Raw genomic sequence first — 16496 nt, 5'->3', positions numbered from 1 at the left:
AAAAAAAAAAAAGCGCTCGCGTGCGTGAACCGGTTCCCGAGAGCCGCGACTAGGTAAGACATGGAAGAGAGCGAGCATCAATGACATAAGCGAATGGGCGTCGGCCCGCAGCCCATCGTCGCGTGGTCGCCTCCCGCTCGCAGCTCGCTTCTCAGTCATCGACCCACGCTGGGTGCGAGTTGTCCGTGTAAGTGCTGAGCGGCGTGTTGGTTGCCGACGCCGCCGTGACAGCCGGCGCGCATGCCGCAGCGGCAGCGGCGCCACCTGTGCTCTCGTCCGTCGTCCAGCTCGGCATGCCCATGAACGACGGGTTGCTCGTCGGCCACGCCGTCACCGGCATGCGTGGCGTGAGCCCGTCGCTGGATGGGGGGCTGTTGAGCGGCCACCCGACCACCGGCAGCGATGAGGCCACCGCATCAAACACCCCCGCCGGCAGATATTGATCGTCTAGCCCGAACCAGTCCAGACTGCTGCCGGCCCAGGCCTGCGTATTGATTTCCAACTGCGGCGGCGGCTGCTGCTGCTGTTGTTGGTGCTGCTGCTGCTGCTGTTGTTGTTGTTGTTGCTGCTGCTGCAGCTGCCAGCGCTCGGACCATCCATTGGGCGTGGCCGCAGCCTCGTTAAGCGGCATTCTTGCCACTCCGCGATTTATATTCATGCCTTTTTGGGCAGCGCTGGCACGTGCCTCACGCTCCTTGAACTTTTGCAACATCTGCGTCAGCCCCCGTGCCGTGTGCAGCGAGACGTGACACTTGCTAGCCCTGGCCTCGCTGAGAAGCCTGATGATGCGCTCCAGAATCTCGACGATGAGGCCAAAGTTGGTGTTGAGCTTCGCTGACTTCCAATTGCTGTGCACCTTCATGAGGAAGACGGCAGCAAAACTGACCGTGGTCGACAGGTAGAGCGGCACACCGACAACGGCATTCCGCATGTTGGGCTCGTCCAAGACAAAGCTCAAGCATGCCGTTGCGTTCTCAATAGCAATATTGATGAAGTCGCGTCTCGGATCGTTCATAGACATGTGAGATATGCCACGCAGGCATAGAGAGTTGATCTGCAGCTTTGCAAAACTGTTATGCAGAGTGCAAATCTTGGAGGGGTAGGTATCGATGTACGGGTTGGGAGCTAAACGATCAGAGATTGTCTAATTGGAGGAGACGTAGGACTTACCCAAGCGTGGTTCCCAACTGTCCTTCCACTGGTCGATATTTGCGTTGAACTGCCTTATGTATGGCAGATCATCCGGCTCCAATGGCCTGTTGCTGTCGAAACCGAACTTGTTGAAGACTCTGCTCAAGATTGCGAACATGCCGACCTGAGATTGTAACCTGAGATCGCCGTTGTTGATGCCAGGCAAGCTCAAAAATCTTTCGTGCTGTGTTATCGTCTCGTCTTCGTGAATGACCGGCGGTCGGCTGTAGGCCAGTGAAAAGTGGTGGTCGCAGACGTAGACAAAGTACCATAGGCGCGCGCGCTCAACCTCCTCCAACGAGCCGGCCATGGCCCTAGAGAAGCTGATGTGCAGTTGCATCTCGGTTGCGATGCGCACTGCATGACCCGAGAGCTTCCAACTGACTTCCGAGAGGTAGAAAGCGCCAATGCAGAGGGCGCGGACGTCATCGAGGCAGTGGTACCGCTCGAACATGGACTGGGAAACCAGTGCCAGAAATTCCGAGTAGCATGCATCCAGCTCGCGTTCAGCGTCGGGAGCGTGCAGTGCCGTGACAGCCAGAATCGACGCCAACAACATCGACGACGACTCGCGCACCGACTGGAGATTGTCGTGCTTGAGAGCAATGCCGCCCCAGAGATAGTGATTTAGCGAGACATTGAAGCGGTTGAACAACTTCTCGGCCTGGTCTTCACTGATCTTGCCTTGTGAGATGACGTCGGTGTACATGGGATTCCTGCGGACGCCGTCGGGGAATTCCGACGTTGTGCAACGAAGGTTCTTGAGCTTGGTGACCTGGAAGAGGCTGTCCATTGGACCGGTATGAGCGAATTCGTCCTCCTCCTTGCTCTGGGGCTCCGGGGAGTTCTCGCGGGTCATGGTCACGTTCGGGGCTTGTCGGGAGCGGGGAGAGAATATATCGGAACGAGGAGGTGTCGGGCCCGCCGAGTCCTGCGAGCTGGGGACGGCCTTTGTTAACGAAGGAGAGAGGGAATGGCTGCGGCTAAACGAGTCGAGGGAGGGCAGGTTGGATTGGCGCAGCAACTCGGCGACGGCGTTGTGAAGTTGCTCGTACTTGGACTCCATGGACGTCTTCCATCTGTCACGAGGAGGGGTCAGCGGGGCACGGAGATCGGGGGAGGGGAGGCGGGGCAATGCGCACTGGTTCTCGTCGTCGAGCAGCGTCTGCAGGCTCTTGTTGATGACGCACTTGAGGCCGAGGCGTCGGCAGCGGGCGCAGGTGTTGGAGCCATCGGCAATGTCGCACTTGACCTTGCGGCTCTGGCACTCTTTGCCTGGAATTGGGGTGAGCAGGCGGGGGCGGGACGGGACGCCAAGCCAGGCGCGCACTCACAGGCACGGATTTTCCTCGAGATCTTGGGCTGATGCGACGCGTCCGAGTGATCAGGCTGCGCGGGGGCGGCCATGGGCGCGGGGACATCGTTCATCTGGGCGAACGTGCGCTTCATGATGGCAGGTGCTGAGACCCACTGGCTGGGTGTGACTGTGGGATGTCGAGGGGGCGGACAACGGAAGAAGAGGCGGCGGGCGGAGTTGTGCCCGCGGGAGGGCCTAAACACTGCGCCGGAGGCCCACGCTCAATCGAGCTTCGATGGACAATGATGCGTGTTTTGTTTTGGCGGCCGAGGGGCACGTGTGGGGATTCGGCGGGACTGGACTGACTTGGAGTCGCGACAGACGTGCGCTCGGCCGTGCTTTAAGGCGCTCCCTCGACCACCTCACCACCCGCCCAGACAACTCTTTCCTCTGTCTTCGCTCGACTCTTTCCCAATCGGCCCGTCTCTCTACTCGACGAACCGCCATCCACGCACATATCACACACACCCAGCACCACCACGAACCACCATCCCCAGCTAGCCGCCGCCGCCTCCTCCCTCCCCTTGCTCCAAACTAGCTCCTTCCTGCCGTCTTCCAGAAGCTCGCATCCCGTCTTCTAGAGTACCCTAGAGTCCCCCTAGAGCGCCCTTCTGATGCTTCTAACCCCCGCACCCGCCCTGCACGTGGAGATGCTGTGGCGCACGGCACACGTGCACCTGCGAGCTGCGAACTGGCCGACATAGCTCCGCTTCTCCATATCCAACCACACCCACTTCTTGCACGCGGCTCGGCCAAATGGCTCTTCTCTTCCTTGAAGCCTTGACATCATGCCAGCTGCGTCACGTCACGTCTTCCAGCCCATCCTACTCGAGTAGAGTATCCAAGACTTCAGGCAAAACTTTGGCGTGGCGAGGAACATGGATCGCAAGGGCCGCAATAACACTCATAAATTTCTTCGATGATGTTACGCGGGTACGCGTACACATCCGAGCGAAGCCGCGGCAGGGATGAAGAGCTGCGAGTACGAGAGCCGAGAGTCTTGATTCGAGACTGCTGAGGACCAGCACCTGCCACCAGCCAGGGACCTGATATGCGCTCGTGCCCGGCCAATCAGCCAGAGCGGGAGCATCTCCTTGGAACTCCAGAAGCTATTCCATGGCGTTGTCACTTGAGCCTGTACCCGCCCCTAACGACTTGGAACGTCAAACCAGACAACGTCCCTGGAAACAGGGTTGTCTGTGGACCACAAGTATCAAGCACAGCCTACAGGTCATCTGGGTTGATGGTCGTTTTAATCAGAGAACTCCCTGCACTTCCGCTCAGCCGCTGTTAGTAATGACGGATGGGCCGTAGAAGATCATCTCTCCTAAAATTCTCTTCGCCGAAGAGCTCTCTTTTGCTGTATATTGATCTCAGGTCAGCACTATATCTCACTGTGGCTGCTTGTCTGACGCCTACACGTCTGGTCAATGCTACAAGGCTGACTGGAGCCTCCAAGCCCGGCTCCCCGCGGCTGAGATTCGTCGAGGCTTGTGCGGGGCTTGTTCTCTGCAATTTAGGGATACGCCCATGTTCTGGTCGAGTGACGCAAGTCGAACGGCTCTGCGCGAAAGGCTGGACTATCACTTGCCAAGCTCAGCGGCGGGAGCGGGATGGCAGCATGCGAGTCTTGGTAGGGTCAAGGAAGCGAAGGATCGGGGATCTCGACATCGCGCAGGACCCTGAATCGAGTTCCTGGTCCTCCGCTTCTCGCAATTGGGTGTCATGTATGGACGTCCACAAGTCTGGATCGGCGAATGGTTGTTCCGAGGTCCGTGGTTGATCGCCTCCGCAGAGGGAACAGCTCGGACGCTCCGGGACCCTACCGACTGCCGATTTTCACTGATCGACAATGCCGTTCACAAACGTCTCTCAGAGAATCCAGAACCACCCAAATGCATGCCAGAATTTTCTGCATCGACGACAGAGCTTCTCCTGGCTTCTCCGACACAGGTCTTCGGTCGACGGGACCGGACCTCGGTCAGCATGCGAGGCCCGAAGCATATGAGCCTTCGTGACGAGCAGACACATTCACTAGTACGCGTTTTCGACAATGAATTAGAGCCCTTTTACGCTGTCCTGGCTAAAATGGGTATACTCGAGCCCAGGTGGCGGATGCATTTACTTCCGGAATAAGCCTTCTTGGGAGCAGGAGGCTTTAAAGCCGCAATATCTGCGGCCACGAAGCCGGTTCCCCGCGGTTATGAATCCATCCTGCGTGGTTGAGATTTTAGAGGGACGATGCTCCACTTGTGCTGATGCTAGCGGTGTTTCTATTACTACTTTACCGTCTCTAGCCGCAGAGCTTGAGGTTATACGAGCATGTATGTCCCCTAACCACATGCATACACCTTTGGTTTGCCTCACTTCTAGAACTATCCCACGAGGGATTAGCAGCTGCCGCGCACCGCCGTTACGGGACGCCACCCGGTGTGGCCGAATGGCGTGACAAGAGCGCGACCAGACGCGAGCGCAGCGCCCTGGACTCGGCCAACGGCTAGTAACGGCGATGGCTTCTGCGGCGGAAACACTGTGGCGGACATCCATATGCTTCTAGAAGTGAGGGGGTACCAGGGGCCCAGTAGGCATCAAAACATAGCCTTTATGGCACGTGTGGGCAAGATTAGATAGAGTAATATCTCGTTCAAATTGGATGATCACCACTGCGTTTGCTACTCCTAATGGATAGCCGGAGGGGGTTAGAAGACTCCTCTTGAGTTGGTGTAGGTTTCCTCTACAGCCACTGGGAGTAGGCGCAGGCGCGCCGCCGACGCGCGAGAAATGTGGAGCTGATGTGCTGCTTACGGTTAAAGTGCGCCCGCAGCGCCCCTTGATGCGGTGATGAGAGAGGTGGCGCCAATGCGCAGTGCTGACAAAAGGTGCGGTGCATGGAGCATGGAATCCCAACACTACCTATGTTGCTATTCTCATCAGCCGGCATTGATGATGATGATGGACCGGCATCGGCAATTGGCGAGAGGGTTGCGACGACTGCCGGCCGTTGTGGGGAAAAGCTGGGGAAAACTGGAGCGCCGCGACGCAATGACCGAGGTCATGCCACAGCTAACCCGAGGCTCAATGGCAGACGCGGCAAGAGTACAATAGAGGTCTCCACCAGGCCCTCGCTGCCGCTCCATCGTCATTCTTAGCAGAGTCGTCGTTAACACGGTCTGATTATGGATCTCGGTATGCACACCATGGCGATGACTGGCTGAAGAAGAAGCCGACGCTGACGCTGTACACCAGCTCCTGCCGCCGCCGCCGCCGCCGCCGTGGCTGGCGCAACCGCTGCCGCCGCCTATCTCGACGCCAAACTGCACCTCCGCAAGGACCTCCGCGCCATATGGACGGCCAAGATGGCTGAGCGCGAGTTCGCTACACAGGGTGCCCGCGCCGCCGCCATAACCACCGCCGTGCCCCGCACCGCTGACGCGCTTTTCTTTCCCTCGCAGGCAAGCAAGACCGCTACTCGCTCTGGTACAACTTCGAGGCCCAGGTAAACCGCCTGCCCGCCGATGAGCAGTGTCTCTGGTCGCGCACGGGCTCGTACACCTGGCAGGAGACGCACGCCCACTCCTGTCGCTATGCCCAGTTTCTGCTGGAGGCGGGCGTGCACAAGGGCGACCTCGTGGCCTTGTACCTGCTGAACTCGCCCGAATTCGTCTTCTCGACCCTGGGATCCTGGTCCATCGGCTCGGCGCCCGCCCTTATCAACAACAATCTCGGTGGCGCCAGTTTGGTGCATTGCCTCAAGATCTCCGGGGCCAAGGTGTTGTTGGCGGACGGCGATGCGGCCTGTCGCCAGAGGGTTGAAGAGGCTCGCCGCGAAATCGAGGAGGCGGGCTTGCGTATTCTCTTCTTAGATGATGAGACGAAGACGCGGATAACGGCACAGGAGGTGAAGAGGCCGGAGCGAAAGCACAGGGAAGGCGTCAAGGGCGACTTTCCCATGTGCCTGCTCTACACCAGGTATGTCGTCTGATGTCCTTAGGGGTAACGAAACTGACATGTTCAGCGGCTCGACCGGCCTCCCAAAAGCATGTCCGTTCCCTCTCGCGCGTGCATCCGTGCTCTGCAGCCCGCGAGCACGCAGCCTGGGTATTACTCCAGGCCCGAAGGGCGACAGGTGGTACAACTGCATGCCCATGTACCATGGCACCGGGTTCACGACGACAGTGACGTGCTTGTGTATCGGCACCACGCTCTGCATCGGCAAGAAGTTTTCGACGTCGGGCTTCTGGTCCGACATTCGCGACAGCGACTCCACTGCTTTTGTGTAAGCATTTCGTGACAAAGGGAACAAAGTCTCCCAGAACTGACTGACGCCGTCCAGGTATGTGGGTGAGACAGTCAGGTACCTGCTCGCCACGCCGCCGTCCCCCCACGACAAGAGCCACCGCGTCAGAGTCATGTTCGGCAACGGGCTGCGCCCCGACGTGTGGAAGCGGTTCAGCGAGCGCTTCGGCATTGAATGCGTGTCCGAGTTCTTCAACAGCACCGAAGGCGTCTTCGCGCTGCTCAACGTGTGCCGCGGACCCTACCAGCAGAGCGCCGTTGGGCACCACGGCGCAATTATGCGCGCCATGCTTCATAACGTCTTTGTCCCGGTCGAGATCGACCACGAGTCTGGCGGTATCTGGCGGGACCCGAAGAGCGGGTTCGCGAAGCGCAAGCCGTACGACGAGGGCGGCGAGATTATCGTCAAGGTGTCGAGTGAGAAGGCTTTTGTTGGGTGAGTAGCTCCTGCTCGCCATTATCATGCTAAGGAAGACTGGGAAGCAGAAGTACAAAGCAAAGAAAAGGAAACATCAGCATCACTAACCCTGTCCCCAGCTACTGGAAGAATGCCGACGCCACGTCCAAAAAATTCGAGCGCAACGTCTTCAAGCGCGGCGACCTCTACTACCGCACCGGCGACGCGCTGCGCCGCACACCCGACGGACGCTGGTTCTTCCTCGACCGACTAGGCGACACATACCGCTGGAAATCCGAAAACGTCTCTACAGCCGAAGTATCGGAAGCGATGGACAGCTTCCCCGGCGTAGTCGAAGCCATTGTCTACGGCGTCGAAGTAGCGGGCCACGACGGCCGAGCCGGATGCGCCGCGCTATTCGTGCCGCCCGCCCAGCGCGACCGCTTCGACATGGACGCGCTGCTGCGCCACGCCCGCGCGCGCCTGCCTAAATACGCCGTCCCGGTGTTCTTGCGCCTGATGGCGACGCTGACGCCCATGCATAATAATAAGCAGAATAAGACGCCCCTGAGGGCCGAGGGCATCGATGTCGAGCGTATTAGGGCTGGCGCTATGCCTGAGGATCGCATGATGTGGTTGCCGGAGGCGGTGGGGATGGCGAGGCCCGGGACTGGGTACGTCGAGTTTGGGGCGAGGGAGTTAGAGGCGCTGCGTGCGAGGGCGAGGGCCGCGTTGGGGGAGGGCGGGGGTGAGGGCGGCGAGGTGGCGAAGTTGTGAGTTTGGTCGTTTGAGGTGAGGTCGGGGTTTGGGTTAATCATTGTTTTTGAGCGGACGGGCTGGCGCTGGCGCCTTGGAGCTGGGGGTTTGTTTTGGGTTTGGGTGTTGTTGGGTTGTTGTTGGATGATGATGCTGAATGATGGGTTTTGTATGTGGATGGCTGACTGCTTGGGGGATTCTTTTGTTGGCTTGTTTATTTGTTTGTTATTTGTTTATATGGGATATGCTGAGGTTTGCGGTACATATTTACGTACAGCTATATATATTATATATATTATATACGCCTTTAGAACGACAGCGCTGGATAGCGTAGCATAGCGACTACCTATGTAGCTGGCTGGCTGGCGCTGCGTTGCGTTGCGTTTTCACTCTGTTGTGTTGCTTCTTTGTTTTTCACTCAGATTGCCTGTCGAAGATGAGTGGCGGCGTGTTTTCGTCTTGTTTTCTGTATTTTTCTGTGCGCTGGCTGTACAGGACCTTTGCTCTGACTGGTCTTGATGTTTTGTGTGAGAATGGGTGGGTGAGCGTGAAAAACGGGGGGAAGTGAGTGAGTGGGTGGGTGGGTGTTTGCTTGAAGTTGTACGCGAGTATGAGCAGTCTGATAACGGTGGTGTTGATGGTTGCTGGAAGAGAAAGTTTATTTAATCCACTTGCAACCACCTAATCCCTCGACTTTTTAGCCTATATAGGAGTACATGGATTCAAGCCCACGCCACCAGCATCCCGACTATGTATGTAGTCAGACCCCAAAACGAAACAAATCAAAATCAAAAACCAAAACAAGCACATCAAAGCAAACAGCGAAAAACCCATAATCCATAATCATCATTATCACCTCTCCCATCGTCTATGGACCTTTATTCGAAACTAAAATTCATCCATCCATCCATCCAATCCTGTCGACCAAGCCGATATCATCATCAAAGCGAACACGAAAATATAAGGAAACGCATGCCACATCCATCAAAGAAGCAAGACTCTAAGAAACACCCCTTCTACTACAGCCCATCACTTCCCTCCTCACTGCTGCTGTCTCCATCCCCATCCCCATACTCCCCTTCCTCTTCCTCATCATCATCACTATCACGCACCTCCATCTCCACCGCCGCGTCCCAAAGCCAAGCCAACGGGCTCCCGCCCCCACCCCTCAACAACGGCGATGCCAACGGACTCGTATGCGCAAACACGCCCGTGACGCGGAAGCTGCTGCCCGCGCTGCCCGCGACTCCCAGGGGCAGGGGCCCAGGCGCCGGCACCTCGATACTCAGCTCTGCCCGCTTCTTCGGCTCCAACGGCACCGACCTCGGCGGCTCTGGCAACGGTAATTGTGGCAGCTCGCGCAATGCTTCCGGCGGCAGCGGCGGTGGTGCCAGAGGTAGAATGTTGCTTGTCGTTTCCTCAGAGAGCGACGTCCTGAAAGGACCCCGCGTCGCTGGGGCTTGGCAAGGGGTGGTCGTGCTGGATGCCCGGCGTGTTCGGAAATGTCGTCCCTTTGAGCTGGTGCTTCTCCACGTCCAGGTTGTCGTTGTCGCCTTTCTCCGTGTCCGCGTCACTCCCACCCGACTCGCTGCCTGAGGCGTCGGCCTCGTTGCCCGCGTCTGGCGCCACCACTGGCGGGGCAGCCGCGTCATCATCGTTCGGCTGCGCAGGCGGTTCTTCTGCCTGCGGTTCCGAGGGCTGCCGTTGGTGGTGTCCCTCGCCCGCCGGAGGAGGGGGTGATGACACGGCAGGTGCGGGCTGGTCGTCCTTCGGTGGCGGCGGTGGTGCGGCTTCTTCTTCGATCTGGGGCGGCTGGCCGTTCACCACCGCGGCAAGACTCGTCGAACGAGAGTGCCGCGCCACCTGTTGCTCTGGGGTCGGGGGCGTGATTTCCGTGCGCGGGCTAGGCATCGGCGGACTGCGGACGGAGCCGCCGGCCATGAGCTGGGAGCTCTGGCTGCGGCCGTGGCTGGGGACGTTGTGCTGCTGGTTTGTGGGCGAAGGGCCAACCTGGCGTAGGCGCGGGTCTGCGTTAATGTAGTAATGGCGCACACCGATGATGCGGCCCTCACGCTCGCAGCCTTTGACCCAGTCGGGCACGACAATGGGCACATTCATCTCGACTGCCTTTTCCCACGCGGGGCCGCGTCCTTCGGTGCAGATGAAGTGTGTCGTGTCAATGCGGACCTGGTCGATCATCTTGGCCCCAATGCGGTTGATAGTCTGCGCGAGCGACTCCCTGAGCGCTGCGGGCATCGGACCCGGCGTCACCGTAATGCCCGACAGGTCCGTCATCTTGTGCGTGCGGACCGCCAGTCGCTCGCTGCTGTACGTGCCCGCCGACGTGCGCAGCACCAGGTGGAATATGTATTCCGTGTCGACAGCCAGGCCGGAGATTTTGGTGCTCTGCATGTCCAGCGGCCGCGGAATGCTGCCTGCCTTGCTGCCGTTCCTGTACAGGCTCAGGCTGCGCAGCTCGGCCGTGGCCAACTGTATGGGGTCCCATTCGAGCACGACGGACGTCTGGGTGGCATTGCGACAGCGCAGGACGGGGGCCGAGGGCGTGTGCTGACCGAATGTCTGGAAAATCTTGCTCTGCAGGGTGTGGAATGCTTGCGCGGCGGCAGCCTCGGATTGCGTGTTGCGCGCGACGGTGATGTCGACGATGCTGCCGGAGGTGATGTCAGGCGGCAGCAGAATTGAGGGGAATTCAATCTGGTGGCGTGGCGGTAGTCAGCACTCTATCCGAGCCGCAGTGCAGGGCGCGCGCGAGTCTTGTATCAAGGGGAGAGGGAGGTGAAATGTGTACATTGCGGGCTGGAGAGAGGCAGTACCAGGCGTTTGTCGTCGGTCAGCAGCACGGCTACGCCGGCATCGACCTTGCCAACAGTCAGAGAGACCAGCATTGTGCTAGGGGGAATGCTGGGTTGGGGTGTTTTGGCAGGCTGGGCGGGCGGTGCAGCTGCGGAAGTGAAGCGTGGAGAAGTTACGGGGAGCAGTGACGAAGCGCGGCCGTGATCTGGGCCAGGCCGCGACGCAACGCGCGTGCATTATTTGCTGCTGCAACACCACCTTAAAATGGAACGATAAAATCTATATTGACCCGAAAAAATCGCTACATCAACCCAAACTATGCCTGGCTGAATTGAACATTGACTGATGCACAATGTATCGTACACAGGCCGAGCCATTGACGTCGTAACAAAAACATATCATCCCCCGTCTCCCTCTAGTCCTTGAACTTGCGGTTCGGGTTCTCGCCAAACAGCGTCACCCTAATGACCGGCAGCGCATCCTCCTCCAGCATCCTTAACCGCTCCTCGAACGTGTTGTTGATGTCAATCTTGCCGTTTCCACCCACGATGGACACGCCACCAGCCCTGTATCACAATGTCAGCATTCAGCTCCCACACCAATTCCCACATGGGCTGCACTTACGATCCCTCGGGCTGCGGGTTGGCCTCGTCAATCTCCAGCTTGACCTCCTTGTCCGTCTTCTCCTTGTACTCGGCCTCGGCGTCGGCAATGGCCTTGTTGACGACATCGTAGTCGGCCTGGCGCGCCCGGATCACGGCCTTAGGCTCGTTGAGGACGTAAAGGCCCTCGAGGATGAGGTTCTTGATGATTTCCTGGTACTTGGACTCATCGCCGACGGCGTCGCTGAGCTGGTTGCGAGCCTTCTCAAACAGGCTGTCGAGCAGCTCCTGGCGCGCCGACAGGATGCGCAGCCGGGACTTGTTGGCGACGGTGGAGCGGGTGATTTGCTGCGACATGCTGGCCTGCTTGAACTTCTTCTCGTACTGCTGGTCGATGGACTGCGTCTCTTGGCGCACCAGCTTGGACTTTTCGATGGCAAACTCCTCGTCGGCCTTGATCTGGATCTCCTTGGCCTTCTCGAGAGCCTCTTGACGGATGAAGGCCGTCATCTTCTTGAGCTCGCCGGCGACCTACATGGAGGAATTAGCTGGCGGCGGTGTGTTGAGACGGACGAGGCGGGCGTACCTGGTCGTCGGACATGGCGTGGACCTGCGACATGATGAGCGGTGGGAGCGGCAAGCAGCTGCAGGAGGAAGCAGAGAGAGAGCGGGTTGTTGTGGTGGAGGTGGTTGTAATGTGTGTGTGTTGTTGTGCGGGCGGTGTCGTTGTGCCAGCGCCAGCGACGATGATGCCCGCCCAACCTACCCTAGCTTGGCCCCAGCTTGCCGCGCGATGCATGCGGCTGCCGTCAAGCAGCACCTCGACCGGCAAGCCCTTGCCCCCAGATCGTCTTACTACGTGCCTACATTACTTGCATGTCCCGCTCGCGAAAAGCAAATCCCCACACGCACACACACACCTCTCTTTACTTCTGACGACCCGTCGCGGCGCCGCACCATCGCGCTCCCCCCCACGCGCCCGGCCGTCGCTTGACGTCGCGGCTGGCGTCGTCTCGTGAGCATCGGCCGGACCTGGTCGCTGGACAGGCCCGGCTTCATCCTCCTCTCATTTACGGTCTCATTCTTTTGACCGCATGCGCTACCAGCGGTACCGACCCCGCTGCCCCCTACAAACGCACGACAGCATGCCTGTGCCCATCAGGTAGCAAGAGAAGACAATGGTCGAGCTGTCCGCTGGCGGGAGCGTTGCTGTCAGTCCCCGATCCCTTCCCCTAAGCCCTTCATCGAAGGAGCTTGCGTAGCCTTCAGCGACTGACATGGCCGACAACGCCCAGCTTGGAGTCTTCGTCGGCCTGCTCTCGACCAGCATCCAGAGCGTCGGTCTGACGCTGCAGCGCAAATCGCACCTACTCGAGGATGAGAAGGAGGAGACGCATACGCGCCGTCCGCCCTACCGCCGCCGACGATGGCAGGTATGCAATCCCTTCCACGACACCATGCATATCGCGCGCATGCTGACCTGACCCCTCTGTAGTTGGGCATGTTCATGTTCATCGTCGCAAACCTCGTCGGGAGCACCATCCAAATCACCACCCTGCCGCTGCCCGTCTTGTCAACCCTCCAGGCTGTGCGCCACCCCTCTGCTCACCCCCAAGTGCGACTTACTGACTGTCGCAGTCCGGCCTGGTGTTCAACTCGCTATGCGCCACCATCGTCCTGAGCGAGCCCTTTACACGTTACTCGCTCGTCGGCACCATCCTCGTCACCGCCGGCGCCGTCCTGATTGGCACGTTTGGCGCCTTGACCGAGCCGTCGCACACCCTTGACCAGTTGCTGGTCCTGCTGGGGAAGGCGGCATTTCTGGTGTGGCTCTTTGCAACGTTGCTCGTTACAGCGCTTCTTTTTGTCGCACAATGGGTCCTGAAACGCCTGTCCCCTCGGCCTACGCCAGTCATACGTCTTCTGCGGGGAATGTGCTTTGGCGCCATGAGCGGCATCCTCTCCGCACACTGCCTACTTATCGCCAAGTCCGCGGTCGAGCTGCTCGTCCGCACCATAGTCGACCGTCACAACCAGTTTGTTCGCTGGCAATCTTGGGCAATACTACTCGGTCTTGTAGCTTTCGCCCTAACGCAGTTATATTACCTACATCGCGGCCTTAAGCTCTGCTCCACGAGCATTCTATACCCGTTCGTCTTTTGCATTTACAACATCATCGCCATCCTCGACGGTCTCATATACTTCCGGCAAATCTCGCGCCTCCCCGTGCGCGACGCTTGCTTGATTGCTGTCGGTACCGTCATCCTGCTCGCCGGCGTTGCAGCTCTCTCCTGGCGCCTTGACGACCAGGACCCCTCCACCAGTACCACGTCGAAGCACCGGCGCAAGGCGTCGCACCGCTCAATCACCGGTGTTCCGCCACCGCGCACCGCGCTCACACCGGGTCTGGGATTCATCAACACAGGGGAAGAAGAAGAAGACGCTTCCACTGGCACTGATACGCCTCCCTTTGACGAAGAAGCCTCTGTGGGCACCAAGCGCACAGGTAACAACGGTATCCTGACCCACCGCACCATGGAACCTGACGAGCAGACGCCACTGCTGCTCCGCACCAACACAGCACCAGCCCCGAAGGCGCGTTATAAGCCCCGCGGGCTCCAGAATTTGCGCCGTATGACAATCTCTGAAGAAGCAGGCGAGATCTGGGACGAGCTCAACGACCGCGGCGTGCTGCGCAGCCCGAGCCTGAAGAGTCCGATGGAGCCGCGCAGCCGAGAACGACCCAGCGCACCCAACAGATCGAAGACGATGCCCCTGAATCACAGCAGCAGTACCATGAACCACAGGCGGCGCAGCTCGTGGTGGAACAGCTTGGCGAGCGGGGGGCAGCGCCTCATGCCAGGGAATATCAGTCTCGGGCTCCCTGGCAGGGAGAGTAGTCCCCTCGCACTGAGTGGTGACGGTGGTGATGAAGATGACGACCCCGCTGTGGCGCTTCTGAGCCCTAGCCCGGATAGGAATCGCTCGTGGAGCGTAAGGCTGCCGCGTGTTAGAGCGAGAGCGGGTGGTGTGGATCAAAGACGGGAGGGATGGTTTAGGCTGTGGCGCTGGGGAGGAAGTGGTGGGGAGAACTAAGGTGGAAGGAGAAGGAGGTATTAACGGGAGATTTGGATTCAAAGAAGCCAGCATGCAAGCATGCGAGCAAGCAAGCATTTGGGTTGGGCGTTATGGTTTGATTGGGATAACTTGATCGAGGGAAGGATGGATTAAGAAGGGCAGGTGGTTGATTGAGTAGGAGAGACAGCGTAGGAGGAGATACCAGAAAGCGGGAGAGAAAGAGTGATTGAGAAGGGAAATGAAGGGGAGAGATGGTAGCGATAACATTTAACATGGAACAGAGTACATCAAGTAGAGCAGAATAGCTTCAGCGATACTCAGCGAGGACACACGACGTGGTGAGTGAAAAGAATGAGTGGTTGATCTAGATCGGCTGTTGACTTCTGGAGTATGTTGGCTGAAGTGCTGATCTCCTTAGGCTTTCCTCATACATACCTGCCCATAAAACTTGCAATTATAACTCGTACAGCCCGTCCCAATCCGAATAGGGAAGAAGGATGGGCAAGGGAGCGCGCGGGGGCCAAGTGGGGGCGCAACAACGACTCACTCCAGCGACAATCACTGAGGCGCAGACAGCTCTAGCAGGCAGTAGCAACAGCAGCAAAAGAGTCATACGCCAGCCCACTACAGAGTACATCAAAGCCAGCGCCTGCCGCGCCTACAGCCCCCCAGCAAGAACAACAACAACACCACCCAACCCCCCTCGCCCAAAATGGCAGACGCATGGTTCGAAACCGCTCTCACGCACCCCAGCAACCAAGCCGCGCACGACCAGCGCGCCCTCACCATCGTACACTCCCTTCTCTGCGAAATCACAACACCCGAGCAAGCAGCGGCCGAGCTCGCAGCCGCGTACGACGCGCCCATCCGCAAGGGCAACACGACGAGCGTGTACGGCTTGTGGCGCATCTACACGGAAGCGGCGGCGCGGGCGGCGGAAGACAAATACGCCCGGCTGCGGATGGTGTGGACGCTGAAGTGCTTGGCGGGATTGCCGGACGTGCTGGACGGGAAGGGGGAGGTTGTGCGGGAGAATGGGAGGGTGTTTTGGCGCGAGCTTCCTGAGTTGGGGTTCTGTTTGCGGGAGGGCGTGATAGGTGCGTAGTATACCTACCCACAATATCAGCCATATCTATCTACTGACGCGCCGCACGCCAGAGCCGCAGTTCGCGGTCGACGACTTCAAGCGCTGCAAGGTCCCGAGCAAGGAATGGGACGCGAACGTGGACGCGTTCGCGAACGCCCACGCCTTCGCCGCGCTGTGCGTGCGCGAGTTCGGCGCTAAGCTTCCGCCGCAGGAGGGCTTGCTGTGCTTTGCGCTGTGGCACCTGAGCGAGACGCTGGAGGTGGAGCTCGAGGGCCACGAGGGCCGCGCCCGCCACACGATGCTGTATCTGCCTGCGGCGGCGCAGTGGATCGCCGTTGCCGGCGGGGCGGTGCATAAGGCTTGTTGCGCGAATGCGCTGGGCTCGGGGAAGAAGGCCCAGAAGGGCTGGATTGGTGGTGGTTATGGGAGCTATGGCTTGTGGGACGGTGGGAATGGGTTCAGTGTTGAGCGCTGGAGGTTTTGGCGGAAGAGGTTGAGGAGGATCGCGAAGGTGCATCCGGATGAGGCGGTGCGGAAGATGGCGGAGAATGCTGCGGTGCAGATGGATAGGTTTGGTTGCTCGGACTAATTTTGAAATGAACGGGGGTTCGTAGAGATGCATTTTTGTATATGAGTGGAGGAAATGGGTGAATGAAAGTGAGCTGTTGAGAGAATAGTATAATCCCATTTCTTCTATAAGAAGATTAACTTATAGCGAAGCTATTTTAGTTATATTTTAGGGAGCGACCTAAACGGATTATATGCTAATATGCTATTAGTATATAGCTTTTTACTTTTATTTATTTTTGATTTGATTTCTATTTTTTTCGTTTATTTATCTTATTTACCTATTTATTTTAGTTCTTCATTTTTTTTATTTTTTTTTTTTTAAAAATATATATATATATATATATATAT

General features: G+C 58.4%; 7 protein-coding genes across 7 annotated transcripts; 4 read left to right on the top strand and 3 right to left on the bottom strand.

Annotated features, from left to right (window-relative positions):
* Nucleotides 1-151: 151 nt before the first annotated feature.
* On the bottom strand, nt 152-2640 carry K452DRAFT_303593 (uncharacterized protein; the record flags this gene model as incomplete). The annotated part of the gene is made up of 3 exons (XM_033542744.1): nt 152-1125; nt 1171-2466; nt 2526-2640. The coding sequence occupies 3 exons, from the start codon at nt 2638-2640 to the stop codon at nt 152-154; spliced, it is 2385 nt and encodes a 794-aa protein (XP_033391092.1).
* Nucleotides 2641-3685: 1045 nt separating this feature from the next.
* On the top strand, nt 3686-4500 carry K452DRAFT_29275 (uncharacterized protein). The gene has a single exon (XM_033541433.1). It carries the CDS (start codon nt 3852-3854, stop codon nt 4329-4331), a length of 480 nt encoding a protein of 159 aa, XP_033391091.1. The 5' UTR covers nt 3686-3851; the 3' UTR covers nt 4332-4500.
* A 1029-nt stretch (nt 4501-5529) lies between these two features.
* K452DRAFT_323098 (uncharacterized protein) lies at nt 5530-8304 on the top strand. The gene is made up of 6 exons (XM_033544603.1): nt 5530-5734; nt 5795-5932; nt 6001-6517; nt 6564-6824; nt 6882-7280; nt 7382-8304. The coding sequence occupies exons 1-6, from the start codon at nt 5725-5727 to the stop codon at nt 8016-8018; spliced, it is 1962 nt and encodes a 653-aa protein (XP_033391090.1). The 5' UTR covers nt 5530-5724; the 3' UTR covers nt 8019-8304.
* Nucleotides 8305-9416: 1112 nt separating this feature from the next.
* On the bottom strand, nt 9417-10903 carry K452DRAFT_314045 (uncharacterized protein; the record flags this gene model as incomplete). The annotated part of the gene is made up of 2 exons (XM_033543720.1): nt 9417-10712; nt 10832-10903. The coding sequence occupies 2 exons, from the start codon at nt 10901-10903 to the stop codon at nt 9417-9419; spliced, it is 1368 nt and encodes a 455-aa protein (XP_033391089.1).
* A 174-nt stretch (nt 10904-11077) lies between these two features.
* K452DRAFT_260787 (uncharacterized protein) lies at nt 11078-12143 on the bottom strand. Its single transcript, XM_033538549.1, has 3 exons — nt 12000-12143; nt 11436-11944; nt 11078-11377 (listed from the first exon to the last, which is right to left on the bottom strand). The coding sequence occupies exons 1-3, from the start codon at nt 12030-12032 to the stop codon at nt 11227-11229; spliced, it is 693 nt and encodes a 230-aa protein (XP_033391088.1). The 5' UTR covers nt 12033-12143; the 3' UTR covers nt 11078-11226.
* Nucleotides 12144-12262: 119 nt separating this feature from the next.
* K452DRAFT_260785 (uncharacterized protein) lies at nt 12263-14817 on the top strand. The gene is made up of 4 exons (XM_033538548.1): nt 12263-12624; nt 12709-12846; nt 12909-13001; nt 13052-14817. Exons 1-4 carry the CDS (start codon nt 12592-12594, stop codon nt 14507-14509), a joined length of 1722 nt encoding a protein of 573 aa, XP_033391087.1. The 5' UTR covers nt 12263-12591; the 3' UTR covers nt 14510-14817.
* Nucleotides 14818-15004: 187 nt separating this feature from the next.
* K452DRAFT_293272 (uncharacterized protein) lies at nt 15005-16322 on the top strand. Its single transcript, XM_033541534.1, has 2 exons — nt 15005-15588; nt 15650-16322. The coding sequence occupies exons 1-2, from the start codon at nt 15204-15206 to the stop codon at nt 16165-16167; spliced, it is 903 nt and encodes a 300-aa protein (XP_033391086.1). The 5' UTR covers nt 15005-15203; the 3' UTR covers nt 16168-16322.
* Nucleotides 16323-16496: the final 174 nt, after the last annotated feature.

This window comes from Aplosporella prunicola (genome assembly GCF_010093885.1).
Source record: "Aplosporella prunicola CBS 121167 unplaced genomic scaffold K452scaffold_120, whole genome shotgun sequence".
NCBI lineage: Eukaryota > Fungi > Ascomycota > Dothideomycetes > Botryosphaeriales > Aplosporellaceae > Aplosporella > Aplosporella prunicola.
The sequence above is the reverse complement of the archived record's forward strand: the minus strand, read 5'-3'. Positions and strand labels throughout refer to the sequence as shown.